Here is a 26,982-nt window from a genome sequence, read left to right as displayed (position 1 = left end):
TGCACTCTGAGACTATTCTACCCGGTAACTGTTGTGCGTATGAAATTTTTTTTTTTTAAATCTGAATACAAATGAATAAAATGTTGTGTTTTTTACCTGCCGTGACGCAGAGCAGGAGCAACACGATCATGGCTGTGTTTCTGTCCTCCATCCTCTCTGAGAGTCTCTACTCTTCACAAGACGCTCCTCATCCTAATATTCTCCTCTTCTCATTCTTCACTTCCGTCATGAGTGGATCAGATATGCAGGATCTGAGTGGGTGAGTCGAGGTCGTCGTGAGAGGAAAACAAACACATTTTTTCTCAATGGTTTTCTTGCAGCTGCTGGTTTTAATCTGTCTTCCTCTGACACTTAGTTGCTCTGAACTGCAGAGTCATGCTGCGGACGCTGATAACAGCCTATATTTGGCCCTGAAGAACCTGTTGGACGAGCACTGTGGTAGCAAAGATGTCTTTTAAAAGCACTACACTGTATAATGTGTTTGTTTAAAGGTGAACATGAGGCATTATCTTCTTCAACATGTAGTGTCCTATGCTCTTCACACAGTAAAGCAGTGATGTCAAGTGACTAAGTACATTTACTCAAGTACAATTTTAAGGAGCATAAGGGATTTTCTGCTACTTCACACTTCTACTCCACTACAGTTCAGAGGTAAATGGTGTACTTTTACTCCACTACATGTATTTAATACCTTTAGTTACTTTACAGATCTGGATGAATGATGTGAAATCTAACCAAGTGTTGAATCAGACTTTAGTTCCACCTGGAGTAAATCCACCAGCTACCCTGCAGTATACAAAGTCATTCAGACTAGCTGCACCTTTACCAGCTTTGAGAACACTTTCATGATCAATCATTATAAAACATATCATATATATTATTCTGAAATGGACCAATCTGCACAATGACTACTTTTACTGTCGCTACTTTCACTATATTTTGATGAGAATACTTTTCTACTTTTACTTGAGGAACATTTTGAATGCAGGACTTTTACTGTATTGAGTATTCCTACACTCTGGTACTTTTACTCAAGTACAAGACCTGAGTACTTCTACTTTTACTGCAGTACAAGATATGAGTACTTCTACTTTTACTCAAGTACAAGATCTGAGTACTTCTACTTTTACTCAAGTACAAGATATGAGTACTTCTACTTTTACTAAAGTACAAGACCTGAGTACTTCTACTTTTACTCAAGTACAATATCTGAGTACTTCTACTTTTACTCAAGTAGATCTGAGTACTTTTTCTAATATTACATTTGCCGAATTAATGACTGCACATAGTCCTTCGATTCTCCTTAGCAACAGTCTAGTAAAAAATAAATAACAGACCTCTAAAATGTCCAAATTGACCAATAAGAATCCAGTATTGAACTAATACGTGTAACTATAATAACTTGTGATATTTGGCTATAGATAAAATATGTATTGGTTAATGTGCTTATTTGCGTATATCCAGAACAGAAATCTTCACATTGGATAACGTTAGGTTCAATATTATAGTTTTGTTTAGCTGCCATATAAATGTCTAAGGCTTTTACAGAGGGAATCTCTTTGTATCACTCCATACAACTGAAAATACTGCCATAAAATATACATTTTCTGCCTGTTTTTAGCAACAAATGTATACATTACTCTGTGAATGGTATGTGAATGACAACCTCTGTAAAAATCTTAAAAATAGGAATGAAACTGGAAACTGCTGCTGACGTAGAAGTGTTTTTGTTTACACACATTTAAGTGTGTCCTGACACAGTGTCGTGGGCGCTGAGGGGAGTCAGTTGGCATTACGTTTTTTGGGGGTGAGATAAGAGTAGTGGTCTGTTATCTTTTAGCCTCAGCGGGGTATCTCTGTCACTCAAACCAACCAAACACCGCCTGATTAAACCCAGTCTGTCCTTCAGAGCATATCAATATATTAAGACACCCCAAATTCAGAGGAAGTATGAAGAAATAAAAAAAGAGAATGCGGTGAGCATAAGTCAAACTGAGTCATATGTGTTGGACATGTAAAGCTATTGTGGCTTCTGCGAAATATCTACAAGAGAACTGTCAAATATGTTTGGTCTTTCTCAGAATTCAAAAAACACTTGAAGACACCACATAAAATTAAGAAGAAAAAAAAACAAGAGTCGGTTGAAAGATGCTAACGTTATTAGCTTGAAATGGAAGAATCTTTTAGAGGAAATATATGAAATGGAAACAATTGAAATGTAGTTCTTATATTTGTCAAAAGATGAAAAAAATGGGTGAGGTGTACAACAATCTCCACATATCAACAGCCCTTTATCATTTTCTGTATTGATAATGTTGGGCTATAAAGGAACTACAGTACGGTCACATGACTTCACGTCACCACCGCTAAGCTAAAGGAGGCTAATGTTGGGCTATAAAGGAACTACAGTACGGTCACATGACTTCACGTCACCACCGCTAAGCTAAAGGAGGCTAATGTTGGGCTATAAAGGAACTACAGCACGGTCACATGACTTCACGTCACCACCGCTAAGCTAAAGGAGGCTAATGTTGGGCTATAAAGGAACTACAGTACGGTCACATGACTTCACGTCACCACCGCTAAGCTAAAGGAGGCTAATGTTGGGCTATAAAGGAACTACAGCACGGTCACATGACTTCACGTCACCACCGCTAAGCTAAAGGAGGCTAATGTTGGGCTATAAAGGAACTACAGCACGGTCACATGACTTCATGTCACCACCGCTAAGCTAAAGGTGGTTAATGTTGGGCTATAAAGGAACTACAGCACGGTCACATGACTTCACGTCACCACCGCTAAGCTAAAGGCGGCTAATGTTGGGCTATAAAGGAAATACAGCACGGTCACATGACTTCACGTCACCACCGCTAAGCTAAAGGCGGCTAATGTTGGGCTATAAAGGAACTACAGCACGGTCACATGACTTCTTGTCCAATCATTTGGTTTAGAAGCTGGTGTGATTCCAACCGTGTCCAACGTGTGTTCATTTTACACAACATGGCCAAAGAAAGTGTCACACAACATTTGGCCATTGGAGAAATATTTATTTGTGATTAGCACCTGATCTTTCTAGACCTGCGTCACAGAATCTTTCATTCAGATCAAATATTACACACACGCTTTTTTTAGTATCAAAAATGTATAATAGACATTTGTTTAACTTGAAAATTATAATTTTATCTCACTTGATCAAATTCTTTCAATGTTCGGCAAACTAAAAGTATAACTCTTCCCAGCATACATATGTCATGATTATCTAAATAAGGTGTCACTTTTTGTAGTGTAGGTTTCTTATGGCTGAATGTTTTTGATGTCTGGTAATTGCTCTGTTAAATCAGTGCCTGAACATTTGATTAACACATAACTTAAAAAAACAAACAAATCTTACATTGGAAGAGAATAAGGGCCCAGCATGACCTCCTCATGTTTTTTCCCCTGATTTCCACAGGTGTTTGACTTATGTCACCAAACCTATACATCTTCCCTGCTATCACCAGCAACAAATAAAATACCCAGTCTGAAAGAGTGTCTTCTCGGTCATGAAAGCACTACAAGGTTAGTTGTTGAAAACTAAAGTCGCAATGTTGGACAAAAAGTGGAAATGTTAGGAAAAAACAACATTTTAAGATAAAGGAAAAGTTATTATTGAGAATAAATACATGTTGGGAGTAGATGAAAGCGTTAGTCTACTGAACACTCAACTATTTTTGAAATACAAAAGGGAGAAGTTCTTGGTCATAAAAGTGTGCAGAAACAGCAGCGTTTCTTCGCCCCTGCAGCCTCCTCTTCCTCTTGTTGAGGCTCCTCCTCAGCCTCCTCTTCCTCCCTGCTCTCGGACAGCGAGCCGCTGGAGGTGGACAGCAGTCGTCCACAAACCAGATCTGCTGCCCGGCCGTCCATCACCGTCAGATCAGTGACCGTCTTCTCCCTCAGAGACATGTCTCCGTCATCATCGTCGTCTATCAGCACAAACTCCCTCAGGTAGACCAACCCGTGGAGACTGTGGCTCTCTGCGGACTCATGCACGTCCACAAAGGTCAGAGTGGAGGTTTCTGTGAGGGCCTCGTGGGGGTCCGTGGAGTTGTTCTCCCCTGAATCCTGTAAGAAATAATCAATATATTGTGCCGGAACTTTAAATGTCACATATTATGCACTTTTCCATGTCTCTTCTACATCAACATGTGTCCCCTCTTCTTCATGTCTCTTCTACATCAACATGTGTCCCCTCTTCTTCATGTCTCTCTAACATCAACATGTGTCCCCTCTTCTTCATGTCTCTTCTACATCAACATGTGTCCCCTCTTCTTCCTGTCTCTTCTACATCAACATGTGTCCCCTCTTCTTCATGTCTCTTCTACATCAACATGTGTCGCCTCTTCTTCACGTCTCTTCTACATCACATGTGTCCCCTCTTCTTCATGTCTCTTCTACATCATACATGTGTCCCCTCTTCTTCATGTCCTTCTACATCAACATGTGTCCCCCTCTTCTTCATGTCTCTTCTACATCAACATGTGTCCCCTCTTCTTCATGTCTCTTCTACATCAACATGTGTCCCCTCTTCTTCATGTCTCTTCTCCATCAACATGTGTCCCCTCTTCTTCATGTCTCTTCTACATCAACATGTGTCCCCTCTCCTTCATGCTCATGTCTCTTCTACATCAACATGTGTCCCCTCTTCTTCATGTCTCTTCTACATCAACATGTGTCTCTTCTTCTTCATGTCTCTTCTACATCAACATGTGTCCCCTCTTCTTCATGTCTCTTCTACATCAACATGTGTCCCCTCTTCTTCATGTCCTCTTCTACATCAACATGTGTCCCCTCTCTTCATGTTCTCCTCTACATCAACATGGGTCCCCTCTTCTTCATGTCTCTTCTACATCAACATGTGTCCCCTCTTCTTCATGTCTCTTCTACATCAACATGTGTCTCTTCTTCTTCATGTCTCTTTCTACATCAACATGTGTCCCCTCTTCTTTATGTCTCTTCTTACATCAACATGTGTCCCCAGGCTTCTCCCCTCTTCTATCATGTCTCTTCTACACATCAACATGTGTCTCTTCTCTTCATGTCTCTTCTACATCAACATGTGTCCCCTCTCTTCATGTCTCTTCTACATCAACATGTGTCCCCTCTTCTTCATGTCTCTTCTACATCAACATGTGTCCCCTCTTCTTCATGTCTCTTCTACATCAACATGTGTCCCCTCTTCTTCATGTCTCTTCTACATCAACATGTGTCCCCTCTGTGGAAAGAGACTCTGAAAGTTTCAGGAACAAAGATTCTCTCTCTTTTTGATCCATTTCTATAAAAACCTGTCTGAAAATGAGCTGATCAGATTTTGACCACTTTATGATGTCATAACGATGTTTTGTCTTGAGTAACCATTAGCCAATCAGCAACCAAGGTAACCCCCCCCCCCCCCCCCCCCCCACCTTATCACCTGAATCTCCTCCTAGAGCACCATTGAGTTCTTTGTAACCAAATATCTCTCAGAGGGGCGTGGGGAGGGGCTCCTTATTTTCATCTAAAGTAACAGACAGAGGGTGTTTCTCAATCTCGAGTACGCTTGCTTGGTAGCACATGTCTTCTGAGCATCTTACTTCAGCAGCGAGGCAAGAATACTTCCTGGCATTCGGAAAACAAAGAGTGGAAAAGGCGAGCAAGTGTGCAGGTGTGCATGACATGAGAAGCCCCGTCTTACATTTTCCGCCACAGATTTGGGGAAATTGGTCCGCGCGCAAAGCATTGTGGGGATTTTAAGACCGCGGAGTCTACACATGTGCAGCCTCAAAATGTCTCCAAACGAAGTACGCCGGGCTCGGTAGAATTCCAAGTGTGCTGGACATTGGAACAGTCCTTCGGCGGCACTCGATGACGTAGTATGCTTGAAATAGTGGCTCTGCAGCAGCTTTACTCGACATTGAGAAACTCCCAGAGAATCAGCACTTTTGAAACAGGGCTGAAACAGAGGGGATTATGGGTAATGCTGCAATGATCTGTTTGGTGTTTCAGCCAATCAGAGACAGGCTCTGTATATATCTGAGACCTGTGATATATTGATGAAAAACAGTATAATAGGGGACCTTTAATAAATACTGTTCCTGATCTATTTCAGACCAACTCTTGATTTGAAACAAGAATACCTGACAGTCCAGAACCCAGCTGGAGTTCCTGCAGCTGCCCTCCATCCTCTCGTCCTCCGAGGCTCCATCCCTCCTGCTGTGAGGGCCGTTTTCTACCAAAGCGTGTCCGTTTGCAGGTTGCATCTTAAAAGCCAAGCTGGTGAAGTCATGGTGCAGCTGCACACCGCTGCCCCCTGCAGGGGAGGAGAGGGAGGGGCCTCTAGCCTGCTTCTTCATGTATTATCCCCTTTACTGCACTGAGAGAACACAGAGAACATCAAGTTAGTAATTTACTTTAGGAATAGTAGTATTACTTTGAAGGGCAAGTTTATTTATACAGCATCTTTCAACACAAGGCAATTAAAAGTGCTTTACAAAAATGAAAGACATTAAGAAACATATTATAAAATGGCATTTAAAAGCAACGATAATAAAACATGAATAACAAAAGGTACATGAATAAAAGTCACAGTGCAGTGTGAGATACATCTGAAATGTTTGGATCTGACTCTCAATCATTGCAGAAATAGTTTTCGATGACCTCACTGTCTTTCTACTTTCTTTTATCCTTCAGTTATTTCTAGTGTTTCATGCTAAACGAACCCCCTTTGGAACATTCTAATCTGCAACCCAATATTCCGAAAATTCAACGGATCCTGGCCGTATTTGTGTAGCAAATGAATCTGCTCCCAGACATGCATGTGGCTTGATGGTTTTGAAGCAGCTAAATCCTTTTAAACTGTGCAATTCAGCTTAACATCATATTCATACTAGTACACAACAGTATGTATTGTAATATACATGTTATATAGATATCTTTAATCTATTTTATTTTATTGCATATTCCTATGTTACCTCCTTATATGAATATTATAATTATTATTAAAACATTTAACTAACTGTAGCCGGAGCTGTTCATATGACAATAAAGCCTTTGAGTTTGAACCTAAATATACACAGAATTTATTATGTTTGATTGTGTTATTGTTATTCATTTTTTTGAATAAATTCCATTTGATATGTTTGACTTATTCCTGTATTTTACTCTGGCACAATTGTATTTCTTTTTATGTCTTAGGTATACTGTTTATTGCATTTCTGGAGCCCTAGCTGTTCATATGACGATAAATCCTTTGAGTTTGAACATTAATATTCACAGAATGTTTGCAGGTTTCTCCTTTAACTTCCCCCTCTTTGTATTGCTTGCATTATCAGTCAGTTATTCACTAGCACAGTAACTAGGGCAGGTATTAGAGGACGTTACGAATAACAGGAAGAGAGAACAAGCTGTCATTTAGTATTGGCCTCGCTGAATAAATAAATGAAGACGGTACTTTTAGAAGAAGCAAAAAATAACTTAAATTCCCCGAGGTGCGGCTGTTTGAAGGAAGAGACAGATGAAGTCATCCAAAGTGCTCTAACCAAGGAGTACGTGTGTGTGTGTGTGTGTGTGTGTGTGTGTGTGTGTGTGTGTGTGTGTGTGTGTGTGTGTGTGTGTGTGTGTGTGTGGGTGTGTGTGTGTGTGGGTGTGAGTGTGTGTGTCTGTCTGTCAAAACACACACTTTTTGTCAAAGCTCTCAAACTACAGTATACAGTGTTTTAAAACATGGTTGTGAGTCATTATAAAATACTTTATAATGTGTTATGATTATTGGTATATAAGTATAATTATATATTGCTATAAGCTGATGGGCTCTGGTTTCAGACAGAGGGTGAAAAGAGGTGCTGCAGCACAGGCAGTATGAGAACAATAAAGAGCTTTTTGAACATGAAGCATGGAGACATGTAGAGACACTACATACTGATCTACCACCTGAACATCAGCAGGAGAGGACTCTTTAAGTAGAGACACTACATACTGATATACACCTGAACATCAGCAGGAGAGGACTCTTTAAAGTAGAGACACTACATACTGATATACACCTGAACATCAGCAGGAGAGGACTCTTTAAAGTAGAGACACTACATACTGATATACAACCTGAACATCAGCAGGAGAGGACTCTTTAAGTAGAGACACTAAATACTGATATACAAACACCTGAAACAATCAGCAGGAGAGGACTCTTTAAAGTAGAGACCACTATACTGATATACACACCTGAAACATCAGCAGGAGAGGACTCTTTAAAGTAGAGACACTACAATACTGATATACACCTGACATCAGCAGGAGAGGACTCTTTAAAGTAGAGACACTACTATACTGATATACACCTGAACATCAGCAGGAGAGGACTCTTTAAAGTAGAGACACTACATACTGATATACACCTGAACATCAGCAGGAGAGGACTCTTTCAAAGTAGAGACACTATATACTGATATACACCTGAACATCAGCAGGAGAGGACTCTTTAAAGTAGAGACACTACATACTGATATACCCTGAACATCAGCAGGAGAGGGACTCTTTAAAGTAGAGACACTACATACTGATATAACACCTGAACATCAGCAGGAGAGGACTCTTTAAAGTAGAGACACTAAATACTGATATACCACCTGGACATTAGCAGGAGAGGACTCTGTAAAGTAGAGACACTACATACTGATATACACCTGAACATCAGCAGGAGAGGAACTCTTTAAAGTAGAGACACTAAATACTGATATACACCTGGACATCAGCAGGAGAGGGACTCTTTAAAGTAGATACACTAGCAATACTGATATACACCCTGAACATCATGCAGGAGAGAGACTCTTTAAAGTAGAGACACTACATACTGATATACGCCTGAACATCAGCAGGAGAGGACTCTTTAAAGTAGATACACTACAAACTGATATACCACCTGAAACATCAGCAGGAGAGGACTCTTTAAAGTAGAGAACACTACATACTGATATACACCCTGAACATCAGCAGGAGAGGACTCTTTAAAGTAGATACACTAAATACTGATATACACCTGAACATCAGCAGGAGAGGACTCTTTAAGTAGAACACTACATACTGATATACACCTGACATCAGCAGGAGAGGACTCTTTAAAGTAGAGACATTACATACTGATATACACCTGAACATCAGCAGGAGAGGACTCTTTAAAGTAGAGACACTAAATACTGATATACACCTGGACATCAGCAGCAGAGAGGACTCTTTAAAGTAGAGACACTACAATACTGATATACACTGACACATCAGCAGGAGAGGAACTCTTTAAAGTAGAGACACTACAATACTGATATACACCTGAACATCAGCAGGAGAGGACTCTTTAAAGTAGAGACACTACAAACCTGATATACACCTGAACATCAGCAGGAGAGGACTCTTTAAAGTAGAGACACTAAATACTGATATACGCCTGAACATCAGCAGGAGAGGACTCTTTAAAGTAGAGACACTACATACTGATATACACCTGAACATCAGCAGGAGAGTACTCTTTAAAGTAGAGACACTAAATACTGATATACACCTGGACATCAGCAGGAGAGGACTCTTTAAAGTAGAGACACTACATACTGATATACACCTGAACATCAGCAGGAGAGGACTCTTTAAAGTAGATACGCTACATACTGATATACACCTGAACATCAGCAGGAGAGGACTCTTTAAAGTAGAAACACTACATACTGATATACACCTGAACTTCAGCAGGAGAGGACTCTTTAAAGTAGAGACACTAGATACTGATATACACCTGGACATCAGCAGGAGAGGACTCTTTAAAGTAGAGACACTACATACTGATATACACCTGAACATCAGCAGGAGAGGACTCTTTAAAGTAGAGACACTACATACTGATATACACCTGAACATCAGCAGGAGAGGACTCTTTAAAGTAGAGACACTAAATACTGATATACACCTGGACATTAGCAGGAGAGGACTCTTTAAAGTAGAGACACTACATACTGATATACACCTGAACATCAGCAGGAGAGGACTCTTTAAAGTAGAGACACTAAATACTGATATACACCTGGACATCAGCAGGAGAGGACTCTTTAAAGTAGAGACACTACATACTGATATACACCTGAACATCAGCAGGAGAGAACTCTTTAAAGTAGAGACACTACATACTGATATACGCCTGAACATCAGCAGGAGAGGACTCTTTAAAGTAGATACACTACATACTGATATACACCTGAACATCAGCAGGAGAGGACTCTTTAAAGTAGAGACACTACATACTGATATACACCTGAACATCAGCAGGAGAGGACTCTTTAAAGTAGATACACTAAATACTGATATACACCTGAACATCAGCAGGAGAGGACTCTTTAAAGTAGAAACACTACATACTGATATACACCTGAACATCAGCAGGAGAGGACTCTTTAAAGTAGAGACATTACATACTGATATACACCTGAACATCAGCAGGAGAGGACTCTTTAAAGTAGAGACACTAAATACTGATATACACCTGGACATCAGCAGAGAGGACTCTTTAAAGTAGAGACACTACATACTGATATACACCTGAACATCAGCAGGAGAGGACTCTTTAAAGTAGAGACACTACATACTGATATACACCTGAACATCAGCAGGAGAGGACTCTTTAAAGTAGAGACACTACAAACCTGATATACACCTGAACATCAGCAGGAGAGGACTCTTTAAAGTAGAGACACTACATACTGATATACACCTGAACATCAGCAGGAGAGGACTCTTTAAAGTAGAGACACTACATACTGATATACACCTGAACATCAGCAGAGAGGACTCTTTAAAGTAGAGACACTAAATACTGATATACGCCTGAACATCAGCAGGAGAGGACTCTTTAAAGTAGAGACACTACATACTGATATACACCTGAACATCAGCAGGAGAGGACTCTTTAAAGTAGAGGCACTACATACTGATATACACCTGAACATCAGCAGGAGAGGACTCTTTAAAGTAGAGACACTACATACTGATATACACCTGAACATCAGCAGGAGAGGACTCTTTAAAGTAGAGACACTACATACTGATATGAAGCTGTGTCTGTTAATAGCAATGCGTCATTTTTTTCTATGGCTGTAAAGAACTATATAAATTAAGTGTATGAGTAAAATGAAGACATACAAATTACATTTAAACCATTGAGATATTGACACTGAATACAGGCTTTAATGGCTTCTTGCAGAGGAGTGTTTCCACTTTACATCTCTTCACGCTAAAAGTGAACAGACTGACCCTCTTACACTCCACTGACTCGTGTGCATGACAGAATCGGGACTATAAATGAATAATAACAGAAACGTTCATGTTAGAGCGAGAGGCAGCGTGCTGAGCAACAATGGATGAAAAATAGATTGGATTTAAACACACTCAGTGCATTTACTCTGCACTCGGTATGTGGCTGTTCCTGTGACTGTGAGAGGGTGGAAAACGCTTTAACTGAGGCACAGAGCGAATAATGGAGGAGAAATTAAACAATAAAGTTGAAAAATCTGTGTATTGTACTTACGTGTAAATTAAGCTAATTTACCTGATAATTTAGTACCATTTTATACTTTAATTCCACTAAAAGAGAATTAATGCACTTTTTACTCCACTACAAACTAGTCAATAGTGTATGCAATAACAGCTTACTCAGTCAACTGATCAATTAGCAAGTTTTGAGATCATTAATTGGTATCTAATCTATAAACATTACAATTATTTTGTAGTAATCATTTGTTAATTTTAGATTGTTCTGCATTGGGTATTTTTAGGCTTAACGACATTTTACCTTCTTAACATTTTCAATGCAGGATTTTTACCATTTTTCAGCAAATTAAAGACTGTATATTTTTTACAAATTTGCTAAGCCTAAAAACCTGTTTTCTGTCTATCTAATGCAAAAATATTATTGTGTAACAGTCAAAAGAGATTATTAAAATAAATACATTTGAAAACTTAGGCTACCTGCAGTTTTATTTCTGAGTAAATTACCAATTTTAAAAATAACTATTTCACAAAATGACATTGTAAAACTGGCATTTTGTGCATTAAAAAAAAAACGACACAATAATGTTTGACACAACATTGACTTAGCAATAGGTAACTTATTTTGTTAAAAAAAGTAAAACATTTAAATCTCTTTTATGGAAGATGTGAGTCAATTCCTGACATCTTTCACCTCTACTTTCTACTCATTTTTGGACATACTTAACCATGTTGTCTTTTAGGATTTTGCTGTAATTGTTAACTATAGTTCCCCACTTAGCTGTTACTAGGCACTATATCAATGACAGCGATATAACAATTCAGAATCCTATTCACTGTACAGAAATCTACATTTTCACAAATCCACTTTAACTCAAGTATATTAAAAAGATTTTACCTTCAGTGATCCACGGTTGAAACTCTTCCCCGAGGAGCAGTAATGAACATCACATGGCCGAGGTGGACGAGCAGCATGAGTCCTGATCTGAAGCTGCTGGAAAATTATTCCTTTCTCCTTACTGCACACACACACACACACACACACACACACACACACACACACACACACACACACACACACACACACACACACACACACACACACACACACACACACACACACACACACACACACACACACACACACACACACACACACACACACCCTCCTCTCACACACTACAAACGCTCAGTGTGTGCAGGGAGGCAGTCACGGGATGCTCACTGATTGAAATCACACTACTGATGTTTTCTAGGTGTGTTTATGTGTTTTTACCCGAGATAATATTCTGTTAAAAGGTGTAATATGTTACATTAAAACTACACCTATTATATGTTAAGTTGAGTTGTGTTCTAACTTCGTCCCAAATGTTTTAGAAAAATGTGTCCTTTTAATAAACGTAACATGTGTTTCAAAAGACATGGTATTAAGGCCATTGTAGGGGGTAGAAATATTTAAAATAACAATAATTAGAAAGCGAGAGAGGGGTTTTCTCCGCAGGGTGGCTGGTGTCTCCCTTAGGGATAAGGTGAGAAGTTCGGTCATCAGGGAGGGACTCGGAGTTGAGCCGCTCCTCCTTCGCGTCGAAAGGAGCCAGTTGAGGTGGTTCGGGCACCTAGTTAGGATGCCACCTGGGCGCCTCCCTAGGGAGGTGTTCCAGGCACGTCCAGCTGGGAAGAGACCAAGGGGTAGACCTAGGACCAGGTGGAGGGATTATATCTTTTTTTTACATTTTTTAATTTATTTATAGAAGGACCATGCATACAAAAACATTAATCTCAGCAAAGAGAAGAGATGCAATATGCCAGATTATAGCTAATAGCTCATTTCCATCTGTGGTCCTCAGACAGGTTCATAACAATCAATAAACAAATAATAACATTGCATGATCTCTATCAGTCAAACCATTTTAAAACCTGATTTAAGTACAGCTCAATAAATTAATACATAGTACACTTGAAATACACTTACATGATCTCGGTCACTCAAATAATTACAAAGCCTGATTTAAATTCAGGTTACGAACATAACACTTAGTACACTTCAAATACACTTAAATAAAAATATCTACGATATAGTATGACAATACAGTTAAAAAAATAAATAAAAAAAACTCAGATTACAGTGTAATTAATGTTGGCATGACTGGTTGCTTAATATCATTTTTTTTGCACCATAGGAAAACGAGTTAAAATCAGTACAGGTTTTAAGTTCAACTGGAAGAGTATTCCAGTGCTTGATGGCCGTAAACGAAAATGCTGATCGTCCAAAGGCAGTGCGCCTCAGAGGGATGGTTAGATCTGCATTTGATGCAGATCTGGAGTTTCTGCAACTCTGCTCACGGCGAAACTGAAAAAAGCCCCTCAACGGTGGTGTTGTAGAATTGTGAATGATTCTGAATACCAATCGAACTCGGGAAAGTAGAACAAGACTATCAAAACTGAACAGTTTGTATTTGGACAGTAGGCTATATTGCAATGATGGTGTTTTAATGACTTTCTGTCCATAACTTTTAAGGCTTGTTTATAAAGAACCTCAAGTGGTCTCATAGCAGTCTTAGTTGCTTGGGACCAGCAGGTTATACAGTAGTGAAATGTGATAGTATCATGGCATGCAAAAATGTTTTCGATGCTTCTATGGTTTAATGAGTTCCTAATATGTTTACATTGAAAATGTTATATTTCAGCTTTCTAGTCATGCTTCTAATATGGCTTTCAAAAGTCAAATTGGCATCCAAGATCACTCCCAAGTATTTGACCTCATTGACGTTTTCAATTATTTTACCATTCACACGAAGCTGTGGATGCGTGGTTGTTTTTTTCTTATTCGTGAAATACATTGTCACTGTTTTGTTAGTGTTTAAAGTAAGACACGAGTCATGTAACCATTGAGCAACTTTGTGCAGCATCGACGAGAGCTTAGAGGCAACCTGTTCAGCATATTTGCCATGAGTGTAAACCACCGTGTCGTCAGCATACATCTGGACGTCCACATCCTCACAAACAGATGGGAGATCATTAATATATATGCTGAACAACAGCGGTCCAAGCATTGAGCCTTGTGGCACTCCGATTGAGCATGGCTTAGTTTCTGACAGTTTATCATTTATACGGACACATTGAGAACGACCAGCTAAATAAGACCCTGACCCATTGTATTGTGCTAACTGACAGGTTGAAATTGTTTGAGTTTTGATAAAAGTTTGGTATGGTTTACTGTGTCAAATGCTTTTCGCAGGTCAAGGAACACTGCTCCAACTATCCCTCCTTTGTCTAACTTAGCCTTGATTTCTGATCTCTTAGCTGGCCTGGGAGCGCCTTGGGATCCCCCAGGCAGAGCTGGTTGATGTCGCCAGGGAAAGGAACGTTTTGGGGCTCTCTGCTGGAACTGCTACCCCCGAGACCCGACCACGGATAAGCGGGAGAAGATGGATGGATGGATGGATGGATGGATGGAGAGGGGTAATGTTCAAGGACAACACTGAGAAAGTATAAGATCAAAATGGTGCATTTACAATATATATTTAATTTAAACACACCCTCTGAGAAGATAAAAGTCCCTAACCAGAAGAAAACTTTTGGAAAAACTGTACTTTTCTTGCAAATGTACCACTTTAACCTCAGAATATCTAAGTTATTTTTGTCATTATATCACCCACATTTTAGCATGCAGCTTTTAAATGTTGGATCTTATTAAATCTATTAGATTTTCTTCATGGGATGTCTGGATCCTAAGTTATCAGAGAAACAAGCTAAGCTAACTTTAGCTTAGCTTAGCTGCAGCCAAACTGCATTGTAACAAGTTCAACACGTTTTTTTGTATATTACACTGCTTTGTTCACTGTTTTAAAAAGTGTAATCATAGGGTCCATTTGTTTTGGAGAGGAGGAGACCTCTGAAGATAATTCTGCTCCAAGTAAAAACCTCCTGAACATCTGGATCTAAATGTATCAGAAAAACCAGCTAAGCTAACAGAGAGAGAGTGATATTTACTGTGAAACTACCTTGTTAACTGTTTTTACCACTTGAAATAAGCGGTTTTGTTTGTTTAAGAGAGGGCATAATAAATCTGGAAACATTTAGTATACAGATTTCTTTCTTTGCTTTTACCGTCTCATTAAACGAGACAAACAGCCAGTAGCTTAGCCTCGCATAGTTGCTGTAAACAGATGGAAAACAGCTAGCCTGGCCTCCTGCCTGACCTCTAAATCTCACTAATGAACTAATGTTGTGGTTGCTTTATGAAACATTGCAGCGGTTGCAGGATTTTAATTTAAAATTTTTTATTAACCTTTATTTAACCAGATAAAAGCATTGAGATAGAATCTCATTTGCAATGCTGACCTGGCCAAGAAGGCAGCAACGTTACACATAACACAAACATATAAAATACAGAGAACATAACTAAGAAAACAAAAGACAAAAAAGCAGTCACTACATTGTGCACATTAGGACAGTAAGAAAGGTGCACTACTTATTACTGCAAGAGCAGCTAGTGGTAAGGACCCTCAGACAACTTTCAATTTTAAAACATGCTATTGAGACAAGTGCCGTCAGTTTGAGGCTTGATTGAAGGTCATTCCAAGACCAAGGACCATAATAAAAAAGACTCCTTTTCCCAGCCTCAGTCCGCACAGCAGGAACCTGGAACCGTATCCAGACACTGGATCTGAGGTTGTAAGAGTCACAAACTGGAGCAAATCTGGCACATGTACAGTGGAAGCTTACCTAAAATGGCTTTATACATTAATAAAAACCAATGCTGCATCCTACGCATAGTAAGTGAGGACCATCCAGTTAGGCTATACAGTTTGCAATGATGAGTCCTATAGGGTGCATTTGATATATAACGCAGTGCAGCATGGTAGAGTGGGTAGAGTTTGGCCAAAACAGTGGAACAGGCAAATCTATAACTGGTATCACCGTAGTCCAGCTGGGACAGGAATAAGCCAGAGACCAACCTTTTACGGGATGAAGTTGAAAACAACAATTTAAGTCTGTAAAGGAAGCCAAGAGTGAATTTCAATTTCTTAGTTAGAACTTCAATATGGTGTTTGAAGTTCAGATTACTGTCCAACCAAAAGCCAAGATATTTGTAGGTATCGACAAACTCAACAGAGACGCCATCAAGGGTGTCAATAGAGAGGCAAGAGGACGCTGACTTGGGAGCAAAAGCATTGCTTTGGTTTTCTTACTGTTCAAAAGTAGTTTGGAATCAAGAAGTGCATGCTGCAGCGTGAATAAAATCTGATTTTATAATTGGAAACGGCCATATCCAGAGAAGGAGCACATGAGTATACAATAGTGTCATCAGCATACATATGATAGGTAGAAAATTGCATCTGATTACAAATATTGTTTGGATGCATGGCTTCTTTGCTTTGAGTCCCATGCACTGAATGTGTTCCCATAAATAATACAGCAGGACAGCCCTTTACACACATGAATGCCGCAAACAGGAATAACGCAGGAATCAAATATTTAAAAAGTATTTTCTCCCTGCAGGGAGGGAAGTGAAACATGCCCATCTGACAAAGTGCTCATGTGGAGAACATCCATGAAACATACAGCACTCAATCCTGCTGATACAATCTATGAAGTCACCATACTGTCTTTTTTGCACATTGGAAATAATTACATTTAAAATCTGAGGGTCTGTTGAGGAGGTCTTTCTAAAATTAGCAACCATTCATCTTTTATTTTTAAGTTACAATTAATCTCTAACCTTGCAAATAAAGTCTATAATATTATAATTTATAATATTCGTACGCTATAGTAGACTGGACACCATTAAGTTACAGTGTAGTTTTATGAAAAAGTACAGAAACAATGTTTTTATTGAATTACATGGAGCTTTTTAATATATCTACACAATCAGAGGCATCCTTTGAAACAGAATTAAGGAAGATAATACAACTTTATTTGTATTTATAAACAAATGACCTTATTTTATGATTATGAGAACAAACAACATTGATTATACCATCCTATCATATTTAAAGCACTAAAACAATACTAGGTCAGTGGTTTTATTATGTTTTGACTGCTGCAAATAGTCACCTTATATTATTTAAATCACCTAGTAATAAATCCCGTCACGTGAGATGTGTTGCCTCCGTGTCGCTGCATGTTGAAGGCGAGGACGTTGGGAGGAAACTCACCCTCGTTTCCTGTCGTCTCCCAAAAACTGATGGTGACTCTGCCTGGTAACAGCAGAGGCTCCTTAAACTGAGCGGAGACTTTAACAGGAGCTGTGATGACTCGACACCCTGAAGATACAACAGAGCGATGGGCGGACATTTTAACCTTTTTTGTGGCAATTTAAGTGACATCACTATGGAAACTGTTGCGTTATTAAAGGCTAGCGCTCCAACACATTGTACATGATAGGCTAAGGGGCGGGACATCTCCTAAGCGGTTTGACCAATCACAACAGAGCCGGACAGCTAACCAATCAGAGCAGGACTGGGCTCTGGTTCAGACAGAGGGGTTGAAATAGGTGCTACAGCACAGACAGTATGAGAACAATAAAGAGCTTTTTTGAACATTTAAGCAGGGAGACATGTCCCAGTCGAGACACTACATACTAAATATACACCTGAACATCAGCAGGAGGAGGACTCTTTAAAGTAGAGGGACACTACATACTGATATACACCTGAACATCAGCAGGAGAGGACTCTTTAAAGTAGAGACACTACATACTGATATACACCTCATCATCAGCAGGAGAGGACTCTTTAAAGTAGAGACACTACATACTGATATACACCTCTACATCAGCAGGAGAGGACTCTTTAAAGTAGAGACACTACATACTGATATACACCTGAACATCAGCAGGAGAGGACTCTTTAAAGTAGAGACACTACATACTGATATACACCTGAACATCAGCAGGAGAGGACTCTTTAAAGTAGAGACACTACATACTGATATACACCTGAACATCAGCAGGAGAGGACTCTTTAAAGTAGAGAGACACTACATACTGATATACACCTCATAATCAGCAGGAGAGGACTCTTTAAAGTAGAGACACTACATACTGATATACACCTGAACATCAGCAGGAGAGGACTCTTTAAAGTAGAGGCACTACATACTGATATACACCTGAACATCAGCAGGAGAGGACTCTTTAAAGTAGAGACACTACATACTGATATACACCTGAACATCAGCAGGAGAGGACTCTTTAAAGTAGAGACCACTACATACTGATATACACCTGAACATCAGCAGGAGAGGACTCTTTAAAGTAGAGACCACTACATACTGATATACCTAATCAGCAGGAGAGGACTCTTTAAAGTAGAGACACTACATACTGATATACGCTCTGAACATCAGCAGGAGAGGACTCTTTAAAGTAGAGACACTACATACTGATGTGAACCTGAGAATGAGCATAAAACGCCCCTTTAAAACAAATATATGCATCACATCTCTTTTACCTTTGTGTTTTTCTATCTCAGCCATGCAGACAGACAGCATCCAGAGACTCGGGGCGGTGATCGATCTGCAGCCAAAGAGCCGGAGGGGGGAGAAGAAAAAACCAAACACTCTGCAGGCCGCTCATCCTGGAGACTTTCAGATCTACCTGCGTCACGTTTTCTGCCACACACTCACCTGGTTGGCCTGTTTAAAGAGACAGGGGAGGGAAAACAGAAGAAACAGGATAAACAGCATGCGTGACATTTACGCACTTTTCAACTGATTTTGCAATCTGATTCACAATATAGTATGGACTGATCATTTTCACATCATAATTCTCTTTTTTGTTGAGAAATATATTAAAAGTATTATGGTGTGATTTTTAGCGGGAAGGATCTGTACCAAAACAATTATGTTAAGTAGAATATGAATTGTAGGCTGCAGCTCCTCAATACTTCAACAAGAGGTGGGAGAAGTACTCAGATCTTGTTCTTGAGTAAGAGTAGAAGTACTCAGATCTTGTACTTGAGTAAGAGTAGAAGTACTCAGATCTTGTACTTGAGTAAAAGTAGAAGTACTCAGATCTTGTTCTTGAGTAAAAGTAGAAGTACTCAGATCTTGTACTTGAGTAAAAGTAGAAGTACCAGAGTGTAGGAATACTCTGTTACAGTAAAAGTCCTGCATTCAAAATGTTCCTCAAGTGAAAGTAGAAAAGTATTCTCTTTAAAGTGTACTTAAGTACATGTACTTAGTGACTTGTACTTTAGCACATTGAGCAGCCACAAACTATGCAAGTAACTAAGGCCCCATCCACACGGAGACGAAAATGAAAACGATATCAAAAAAGTATTCCGTCCACACGGAAGTCTGATTTAACACTTGATTAGATTTCACATCATTCATCCACATCTGTAAAGTAACTAAAGGTATTAAATACATGTAGTGGAGGAAAAGTACAAACAAATACAAAACCAGCTGATTATTGTGCCAGATTTTTTCTCACATGTGTCTTCCCTCTCAGATGGGTTTCTGCAGATTTTGTGCGTCTTGTTTCCTGACAGCAGAGTGACGACGCTCTCCCACACGGGGGTCCCGGTACGAGAGGCAGCGGACAGACAGACGTCCACCTCCACCCCGACATCGAGGCTCCGGTACTGCAGGACTCGAGCCTGCAGAGAGAACGGACCTTTCTTCAGTTCATCCACCGGCTGCAGGGTCTTCAAACTCTGACGCACACAAACCAGACCTGCAGGAGTCATTCACAATATCTCTTATCATTAACACTTTCTCAATAAAACATGGGAATCTCTTAAGTCAATTAGAGCTCCTCCTAGAAGTTTGTGATACCTTCTTAATTCAGAATAAGCAGTAAAATGTTACTCTTGTTCCTCCCAATGGAAAATGATCTGCTAATTTGGAGACTATAATCTTGGTAATTCAGAAAACAGAGGTCAAATATTTTTTAAAAGCTTTGCATTTCTGTAGAAATCAGATTAATTATTAAAGGTCTCCTATTATGCTATTTTTTAGGCATATATTATGGGTCTCAGATATATAATACAATATACAAATATGTCTCTGATGTGTTTTTTTGATCAAAATACCAAACAGATCATGCATTTTAGACATCCCTCATGTCCCTCTGTTTGCCCTGTTAGAGAAACGCTGATTCTGGGTCCTTAGCTTGAAAAAAGAAAAAAAGAGGAGGCGGAGCTAATGCCTGATCAGAATTCTACCAGCAGAAACTCAGCTAAATGCTGCCGTGATTAAACACCATCATGTTCAAAACCACATCAAGGATTATTTCTGAACAGTATGGAGCTCAAACTCTTTCTCTCTCTCTCAGGTTTATCACAAGGTGAGTTCCTTTTTTTTAAATTTCCTGCTTTTTTACACATTGCTCTCTCCAGTACAGGTTAGCTCTGAGTGTTAGCGATGCATGCTAATGTAAACAAAGACCTGGGTTGCGTTCCAATAGTCCATTTAGCTTAGGCAGTGGCGGTTCTAGACCAATTTGACTGGGGGGGGCCAGTTATTTTCTGAGGGGGGCACAATAAATGCAGGATGAAAAAGAGAACTAGACTAGTTATAGTACAATTTTTGCACTAACACCATATCATATTTATATAAAAATAAAGGCAATGAACAGTTACATCTCGCGCGCTTCAGCCGGACAGTGAAAGTGAGTGCACCGCTCTAATGGGTCCGACTAGAATGACGAATAACGTTAGTTCCGTCTATTCCGTCATTCAATAAATCGTGTAATCAATCATACATTTTTCATTTTTTTCACTTTTAATTTTTAGGGGGGCCACAGGGGGGTCAGAGGTCAGTGTTAGGGGGGTACTGGCCCCCCCTAGAACCGCCCCTGAGCTTAGGAACCTTCCTAACCAAGTGAAATTACCCGGAAGTACGTCAGTGGCAGCCATGATAAGTGCCGTTCCAATTCTCTAAATGAAAGGAAAGGAGGTTTCAAACTTCATTTATAACCTCCTTTAGCTTAGGAACCACTGGACCTCCCTTACCGAAAGGAGAGGAGAACATGCTGCCCCACAATGCATTGCAGCCGCAGCATTTGCCGTCACTCAACAGTCGGCCGTTCACGGAAACAAACGATTATGACGGAGAAGTTATTTCTTAGTAACTTTTGAAGTACTGTTACGAGACTACAAAGCATTAGTCAAAAGCTCCTGCAGCAGAAACCTATCTGTTAGTGCTATAGCCAAATTTAAGGAAGATATTCCACCAATACTTAACTCGATAGCATGTCTGCATGTAAGGGAGGAAACTTATACAAAATGTACACCACCCCAAATTGATCATGTTGTTGATAGTGCTACAGATGCGCTGCGAATAAAATTAGACTCTGTTGCTCCTTTGAAAAGAAGAAAATAAAACAACATTAGACTAGCTCCATGGCATAATGCCGAAACCCGCAAAATAAAGCAAAAGTCGAGACAACTTGAAAGGATATGGCGTTCTACTAAACTTGAAGAATCTCGTTTAATTTGGCATATTACTCTCAATGAATATAAGAAAGCATTGCGTAAAGCGAGAGCAGCTTACTACTCTTCATTAATAGATGAGAATAAGAATAATGCAAGATTTATTTTCAGCACTGTAGCCAGGCTGACAGAGAGCCATAGCTCGATTGAGCCTTCTATTCCCATAGCACTCAGTAGTAATGATTTTATGTGCTTTTTTAACGATAAAATTGTTACTCTTAGAAACAAAATTAATGACCTCTTGCCTTTGACCAGTATAGTGTTATCAACAGCTCCCGGAAACGTAAGTTCTAATATTACACTAGATAGTAAACTAGAATGCTTTTCAGCCATTAACCTTGAACAATTAAATTCAATGATTCTCTCTTCTAAACCATCAACGTGCATGTTAGACCCAATTCCAACTAAGCTGTTGAAGGAAGTTTTTCCATTAATTAGCACTTATTTATTAAATATTATGAATATGTCTTTATTATCAGGCTATGTTCCACAATCATTCAAAGTAGCAGTGATAAAACCACTTCTTAAAAAGCACAACCTCGATCCAGAGGTTTTAGCCAACTATAGACCTATTTCTAATCTTCCGTTCCTCTCAAAAATTCTTGAGAAAGCGGTCGCAAAACAGTTGTGTGATTACTTAAAAAAACAATGATTTATTTTAAGCTTTTCAGTCTGGCTTTAGAACACATCATAGCACAGAGACAGCTCTGGTTAAAGTCACAAATGACATTCTAATAGCCTCTGACAAGGGACGTGTCTCTATTCTTGTTTTGCTCGATCTCAGTGCTGCATTTGATACTATCGACCATGATATCTTATTGCAAAGACTAGAGCACTTAGTTGGCATACAGGGAACTGCTTTAGACTGGTTTAGGTCCTATCTATCTGAACGCTCTCAGTTTGTACGTGTCAATGATGAATCTTCCACGCAAACCAAAGTTAGCCATGGAGTGCCACAGGGCTCGGTGCTCGGACCTATTTTGTTCACATTATATATGCTTCCGTTAGGCAATATTATAAGGAATCATTCTGTAAACTTTCATTGTTATGCGGATGATACTCAACTATATTTATCAATCAAGCCTGATGAAATTAATCATCTAAATACAATTCAAGACTGCCTTAAGGACTTAAAAACGTGGATGACCTTAAACTTTTTGATGTTAAACACGACCAAAACTGAAGTTATTGTACTTGGCCCGAAGAATCTACGAAACAAATTATCTAAGGATATACTAACTATGGATGGCATTAATTTGGCCTCCAGTGAGACTGTAAGGAATCTTGGTGTTATATTTGATCAGGATTTATCCTTTAACGCCCACATAAAATCAATTTCAAGGACCGCCTACTTCCATCTACGTAACATTGCAAAAATCAGGCATATCTTGCCTCAAAACGATGCAGAGAAACTAGTCCATGCATTTGTTACTTCAAGGCTGGATTATTGTAACTCTTTATTATCAGGGTGTACCAAGAAGTCAGTCAAGTCGCTTCAGCTGATTCAAAATGCTGCGGCTCGTGTACTAACCAGAGTTAGGAAAAGGGACCACATTACTCCTGTTCTGGCTGCCTTACACTGGCTCCCTATAGAACACAGGATAGAATTTAAAATTCTTCTTCTCGCCTACAAAGCCCTTAATGGGCAGGCGCCATCTTACCTTAAAGAACTCATTATACCCTACTGTCCTACTAGGGCATTGCGTTCCAAGAATGCAGGGTTGTTGGTTGTTCCTAGAGTCTCTAAAAGTACAATGGGAGCCAGAGCCTTTTCTTATCAAGCTCCACATTTGTGGAATCAGCTTCCAGTTTGTGTTCGGGCGGCAGACACCCTATCCGTTTTTAAGAATGCGCTTAAGACCTTCCTTTTTGATAAAGCTTATAGTTAGGGCTGATTAGATCCAGCCCCCTAGTTTTGCTGATATAGGCTTAGTTTGTCGGGGGACATCTTACTTCTTCCTTCTCTCTGTCTATACCTGTGTACTCTCATGTTCCGATTAACCCAGCTTCCCCAAATGTCTTTCTTTTTGGTGTCTATATACGCCGGGATCCGGAGTCATGGATGATCCTGCGCTCCTCTGTCCTGGATCGCGAGCCCTGGATCTTGAGTCGTGGCTGTGGTCCTGGATCATAGGTCCTGGATGGATATCCTCGTGGATTCATCTTCCTATTATACACACATGCATTTCCAAACATTTGGACTACCTATGTTGCAAATGTATTATCTTTTCAATTTACACACGGCATCTATTGCACGTCTGTCCGTCCTGGGAGAGGGATCCCTCCTCTGTTGCTCTCCCTGAGGTTTCTCCCATTTTTCCCTTTAAACTGTGGGTTTTCTCCGGAAGTTTTTCCTTGTACGATGTGAGGGTCTAAGGACAGAGGGTGTCGTATTGTCATACTGATATTTTGTACAAACTGTAAAGTCCACTGAGACAAATGTAACATTTGTGATATTGGGCTATATAAATAAACATTGATTGATTGATTGATTGATTATATCATGAAAGTTACGGTGCTTATTAAGCATTTTAAAACGTAAGTGGTAACTTGCCAAAGTGCTTTGTTTTGAACGTTCATCAGTATTATAATCAAAAAGAGAAATATGAACGTTAGTTTTTACTGAAATTGTCAAATAAAGTCAACATTCCACTGAGCTGTGTGGGGTTTGTTCAACTTTTAAAAGATGTTTGAATGGTGATATACACAGTGATAGATGTTAAGGACTAACGTTTATAATAAATACATTTGTATTTATTTTAAGATATTTTCATACAATCATACGTATTGGGATCATTTGTATTAATGTGGACCGGAGGGAGAGGGTGACGAGCAGAAGTTTCACTTTCCTTTTTTATTTCAATTCCAACTTTGGTCATGAAGAATATGTTTCTCTGTTGTCCACGTTCATAAAGCAAAGCAACAGCATCAGAGCACAGAGTCTCTAGATGAGTTTACAGTAGTCCCTCGTTCTTATTAAACATCCATGTTGTAGTCCGCTGTATAGAAAACGGTAGTTTCCATAGTTTCCCCACAGCAGCAGACGCACACAATGACGTCCGCTGGCGCATCATAAACACGTTGGATAGTGAAAGTGCATTCGGATTCTCTAAAGTACCGCAGTCTCTTCTCCTAAGTCCTTTTGAATTCTCCTATCTACTAACCCTTAACCCCGTGACGTTTCACTCAGAGGTCAAGGAATAGGAGATAGGGTTAGAATTTAGGAGTTGATTTTTGGATTATCAGAACGCAACCCATATTACGTCCAAAACAGTCAGGCATTGTTGATTGTTCCTGATAGCAACGTTTTTGGCCGTGGGTGTAAAGCCAGCCTACATTTCAGATATTACGTCATATCGGACGCAAATCTGGATCAGCTCCGCTGTTCCCCTGTTTTTAGAGATTTGGGTACGGGGGAAAAGAGAGAGGGTTTTATTTTCTGACACTGCATGAGTCTCCTGACACACCGGGGACACATATTTATTTATTTTTGCATGATAGGTCCCCTTTAAGTATTACATATGTTGTTATAGTTTATGAGACATCTGCAAAACACCAGCTCCTTAAATATCAGAATATTCTTGATGTGTTTCACCTGCTGGGCTGAGTCTGAAGTGCTGGTCTGTGATCAGCGTCAGCAGCAGTCTGCGGCAGAGAACCTCTAGGAAACACAGAGGAACGTCTCGGTAGTCCGAGTCCGGATAATCCCAACCATAACCTGCAGCGCCGCAGAAACTCCTCAACAGGGGGGTATGCAGCCTAGGGAATACAGTCAAAGGCAAGAAGTAAAAACTTTAAACAATCATTTTCAACTGACATATTTAATTTGTGGTAAGAATTAACCATTTAACTTAATGTATTATATATTTATTCAAGCATCTAATGGACCAATCTGCACAATGACTAATTTTACTGTCGCTACTTTTATATTTGTATGCTAATACCTTTCTACTTTTACTTGAGTAACATTTTGAATGCAGGACTTTTGTACTGTGTAAGAGTATTCCTACACTCTGGTACTTCTACTTTTACTCAAGTACAAGATCTGAGTACTTCTACTCAAGTACAAGATCTGAGTACTTCTACTTTTACTCAAGTACGAGATCTGAGTACTTCTACTTTTACTCAAGTACAAGATCTAAGTACTTCTACTCAAGTACAAGATCTGAGTACTTCTACTTTTACTCAAGTACGAGATCTGAGTACTTCTACTTTTACTCAAGTACAAAATCTGAGTACTTCTACTTGTACTCAAGTACAATATCTGAGTACTTCTCCCACCTCTGATCATGATGCATTTTAATCCCATCATATGTAAACTGACCTGCAGTTGAGCAAAGTGTAAACTACATCCGGCTGGTTTGTAGTTTCTTTGCTCAGGAATCCCGTCCTCTGAGCCACAGCTTTGGTCAGATATTTGATGTAAAGAAACAGAAAACTTGGAAGCCTCTCCTCGTAGAGAACATGAGTTTTTAACGACTTGTAGGAGCTGTAAATGTGAACATAAACGATATACACACAACACACAGAGAGCGAAGAAACCACGTAACTCTGCGCATTGCCCATTATAGCTCAAAAATAATAAATAAAGAGGGTTTAATAAGTATTACTACATATTAAATCACTTTGTAAATCTGCAGAATAATGTAAACACAAGGAAAACATGTCGCTGTCAGAAGTACGGAAAGTGAACAGGGACAAACAACACGCCGTTGCTACAGTGAAGTTAGTTTCAGGTTGGATCATCCAGCGTCACTAATGTTTATGTTTGCCTCCATGCTAATTTGCCAATTCCGGTAAATAATAATGGCAAAAAAGTACAATAAATAGGACTTAGGAGGCACAGCTTTTTTAGATATTGTTGTGTTATGAATTTATTTTATAAAAATATTTTTATTAGAAGATAATTTAATTTATTTTCAAATTGTTTCTATGTAATATCAATATTCATATTAAATACAAATCCCAAAATCCAATAGAAAATAACACGACTGCTCTTAAACCA

General features: G+C 39.4%; 3 protein-coding genes across 3 annotated transcripts in view; all 3 read right to left on the bottom strand.

Annotated features, from left to right (window-relative positions):
• The window catches only part of susd1 (sushi domain containing 1), a 28,417-nt gene extending 28,062 nt beyond the window's left edge, over nt 1-355 (bottom strand). Inside the window, 1 exon segment of the mRNA XM_034201999.1 lies at nt 97-355. Coding sequence (XP_034057890.1) covers nt 97-151 — 55 coding nt within the window. The 5' untranslated portion in view covers nt 152-355.
• Nucleotides 356-3,216: 2,861 nt separating this feature from the next.
• On the bottom strand, nt 3,217-6,368 carry si:ch211-12e13.12 (paralemmin-2). The gene is made up of 2 exons (XM_034201998.1): nt 6,153-6,368; nt 3,217-4,101 (listed from the first exon to the last, which is right to left on the bottom strand). The coding sequence occupies exons 1-2, from the start codon at nt 6,366-6,368 to the stop codon at nt 3,739-3,741; spliced, it is 579 nt and encodes a 192-aa protein (XP_034057889.1). The 3' UTR covers nt 3,217-3,738.
• A 10,999-nt stretch (nt 6,369-17,367) lies between these two features.
• si:ch211-12e13.1 lies at nt 17,368-26,823 on the bottom strand. The gene is made up of 5 exons (XM_034201994.1): nt 26,302-26,823; nt 25,573-25,736; nt 19,976-20,218; nt 18,993-19,176; nt 17,368-17,803 (listed from the first exon to the last, which is right to left on the bottom strand). Exons 1-4 carry the CDS (start codon nt 26,541-26,543, stop codon nt 19,010-19,012), a joined length of 816 nt encoding a protein of 271 aa, XP_034057885.1. The 5' UTR covers nt 26,544-26,823; the 3' UTR covers nt 17,368-17,803; nt 18,993-19,009.
• Between the last annotated feature and the right edge of the window lie 159 nt (nt 26,824-26,982).

Source organism: Gymnodraco acuticeps, unplaced genomic scaffold (assembly GCF_902827175.1).
Source record: "Gymnodraco acuticeps unplaced genomic scaffold, fGymAcu1.1, whole genome shotgun sequence".
Taxonomy (NCBI): domain Eukaryota; kingdom Metazoa; phylum Chordata; class Actinopteri; order Perciformes; family Bathydraconidae; genus Gymnodraco; species Gymnodraco acuticeps.
This window is presented reverse-complemented; position numbering and strand designations above follow the sequence as displayed.

What these genes read in the sequence shown, in the direction of transcription:
- si:ch211-12e13.1 (XM_034201994.1), bottom strand. Translation starts at nt 26,543, where the DNA reads ATGGGCAATGCGCAGAGTTACGTGGTTTCTTCGCTCTCTGTGTGTTGT. An exon ending in TACACTTTGCTCAACTGCAG is followed by an intron (nt 25,737 to 26,301) that starts GTCAGTTTACAT and finishes TGTATTCCCTAG; the next exon opens with GCTGCATACCCCCCTGTTGA. An exon ending in CTTCAGACTCAGCCCAGCAG is followed by an intron (nt 20,219 to 25,572) that starts GTGAAACACATC and finishes TGACTCCTGCAG; the next exon opens with GTCTGGTTTGTGTGCGTCAG.
- si:ch211-12e13.12 (XM_034201998.1), bottom strand. Translation starts at nt 6,368, where the DNA reads ATGAAGAAGCAGGCTAGAGGCCCCTCCCTCTCCTCCCCTGCAGGGGGC. An exon ending in GCTGGGTTCTGGACTGTCAG is followed by an intron (nt 4,102 to 6,152) that starts GTATTCTTGTTT and finishes TATTTCTTACAG; the next exon opens with GATTCAGGGGAGAACAACTC.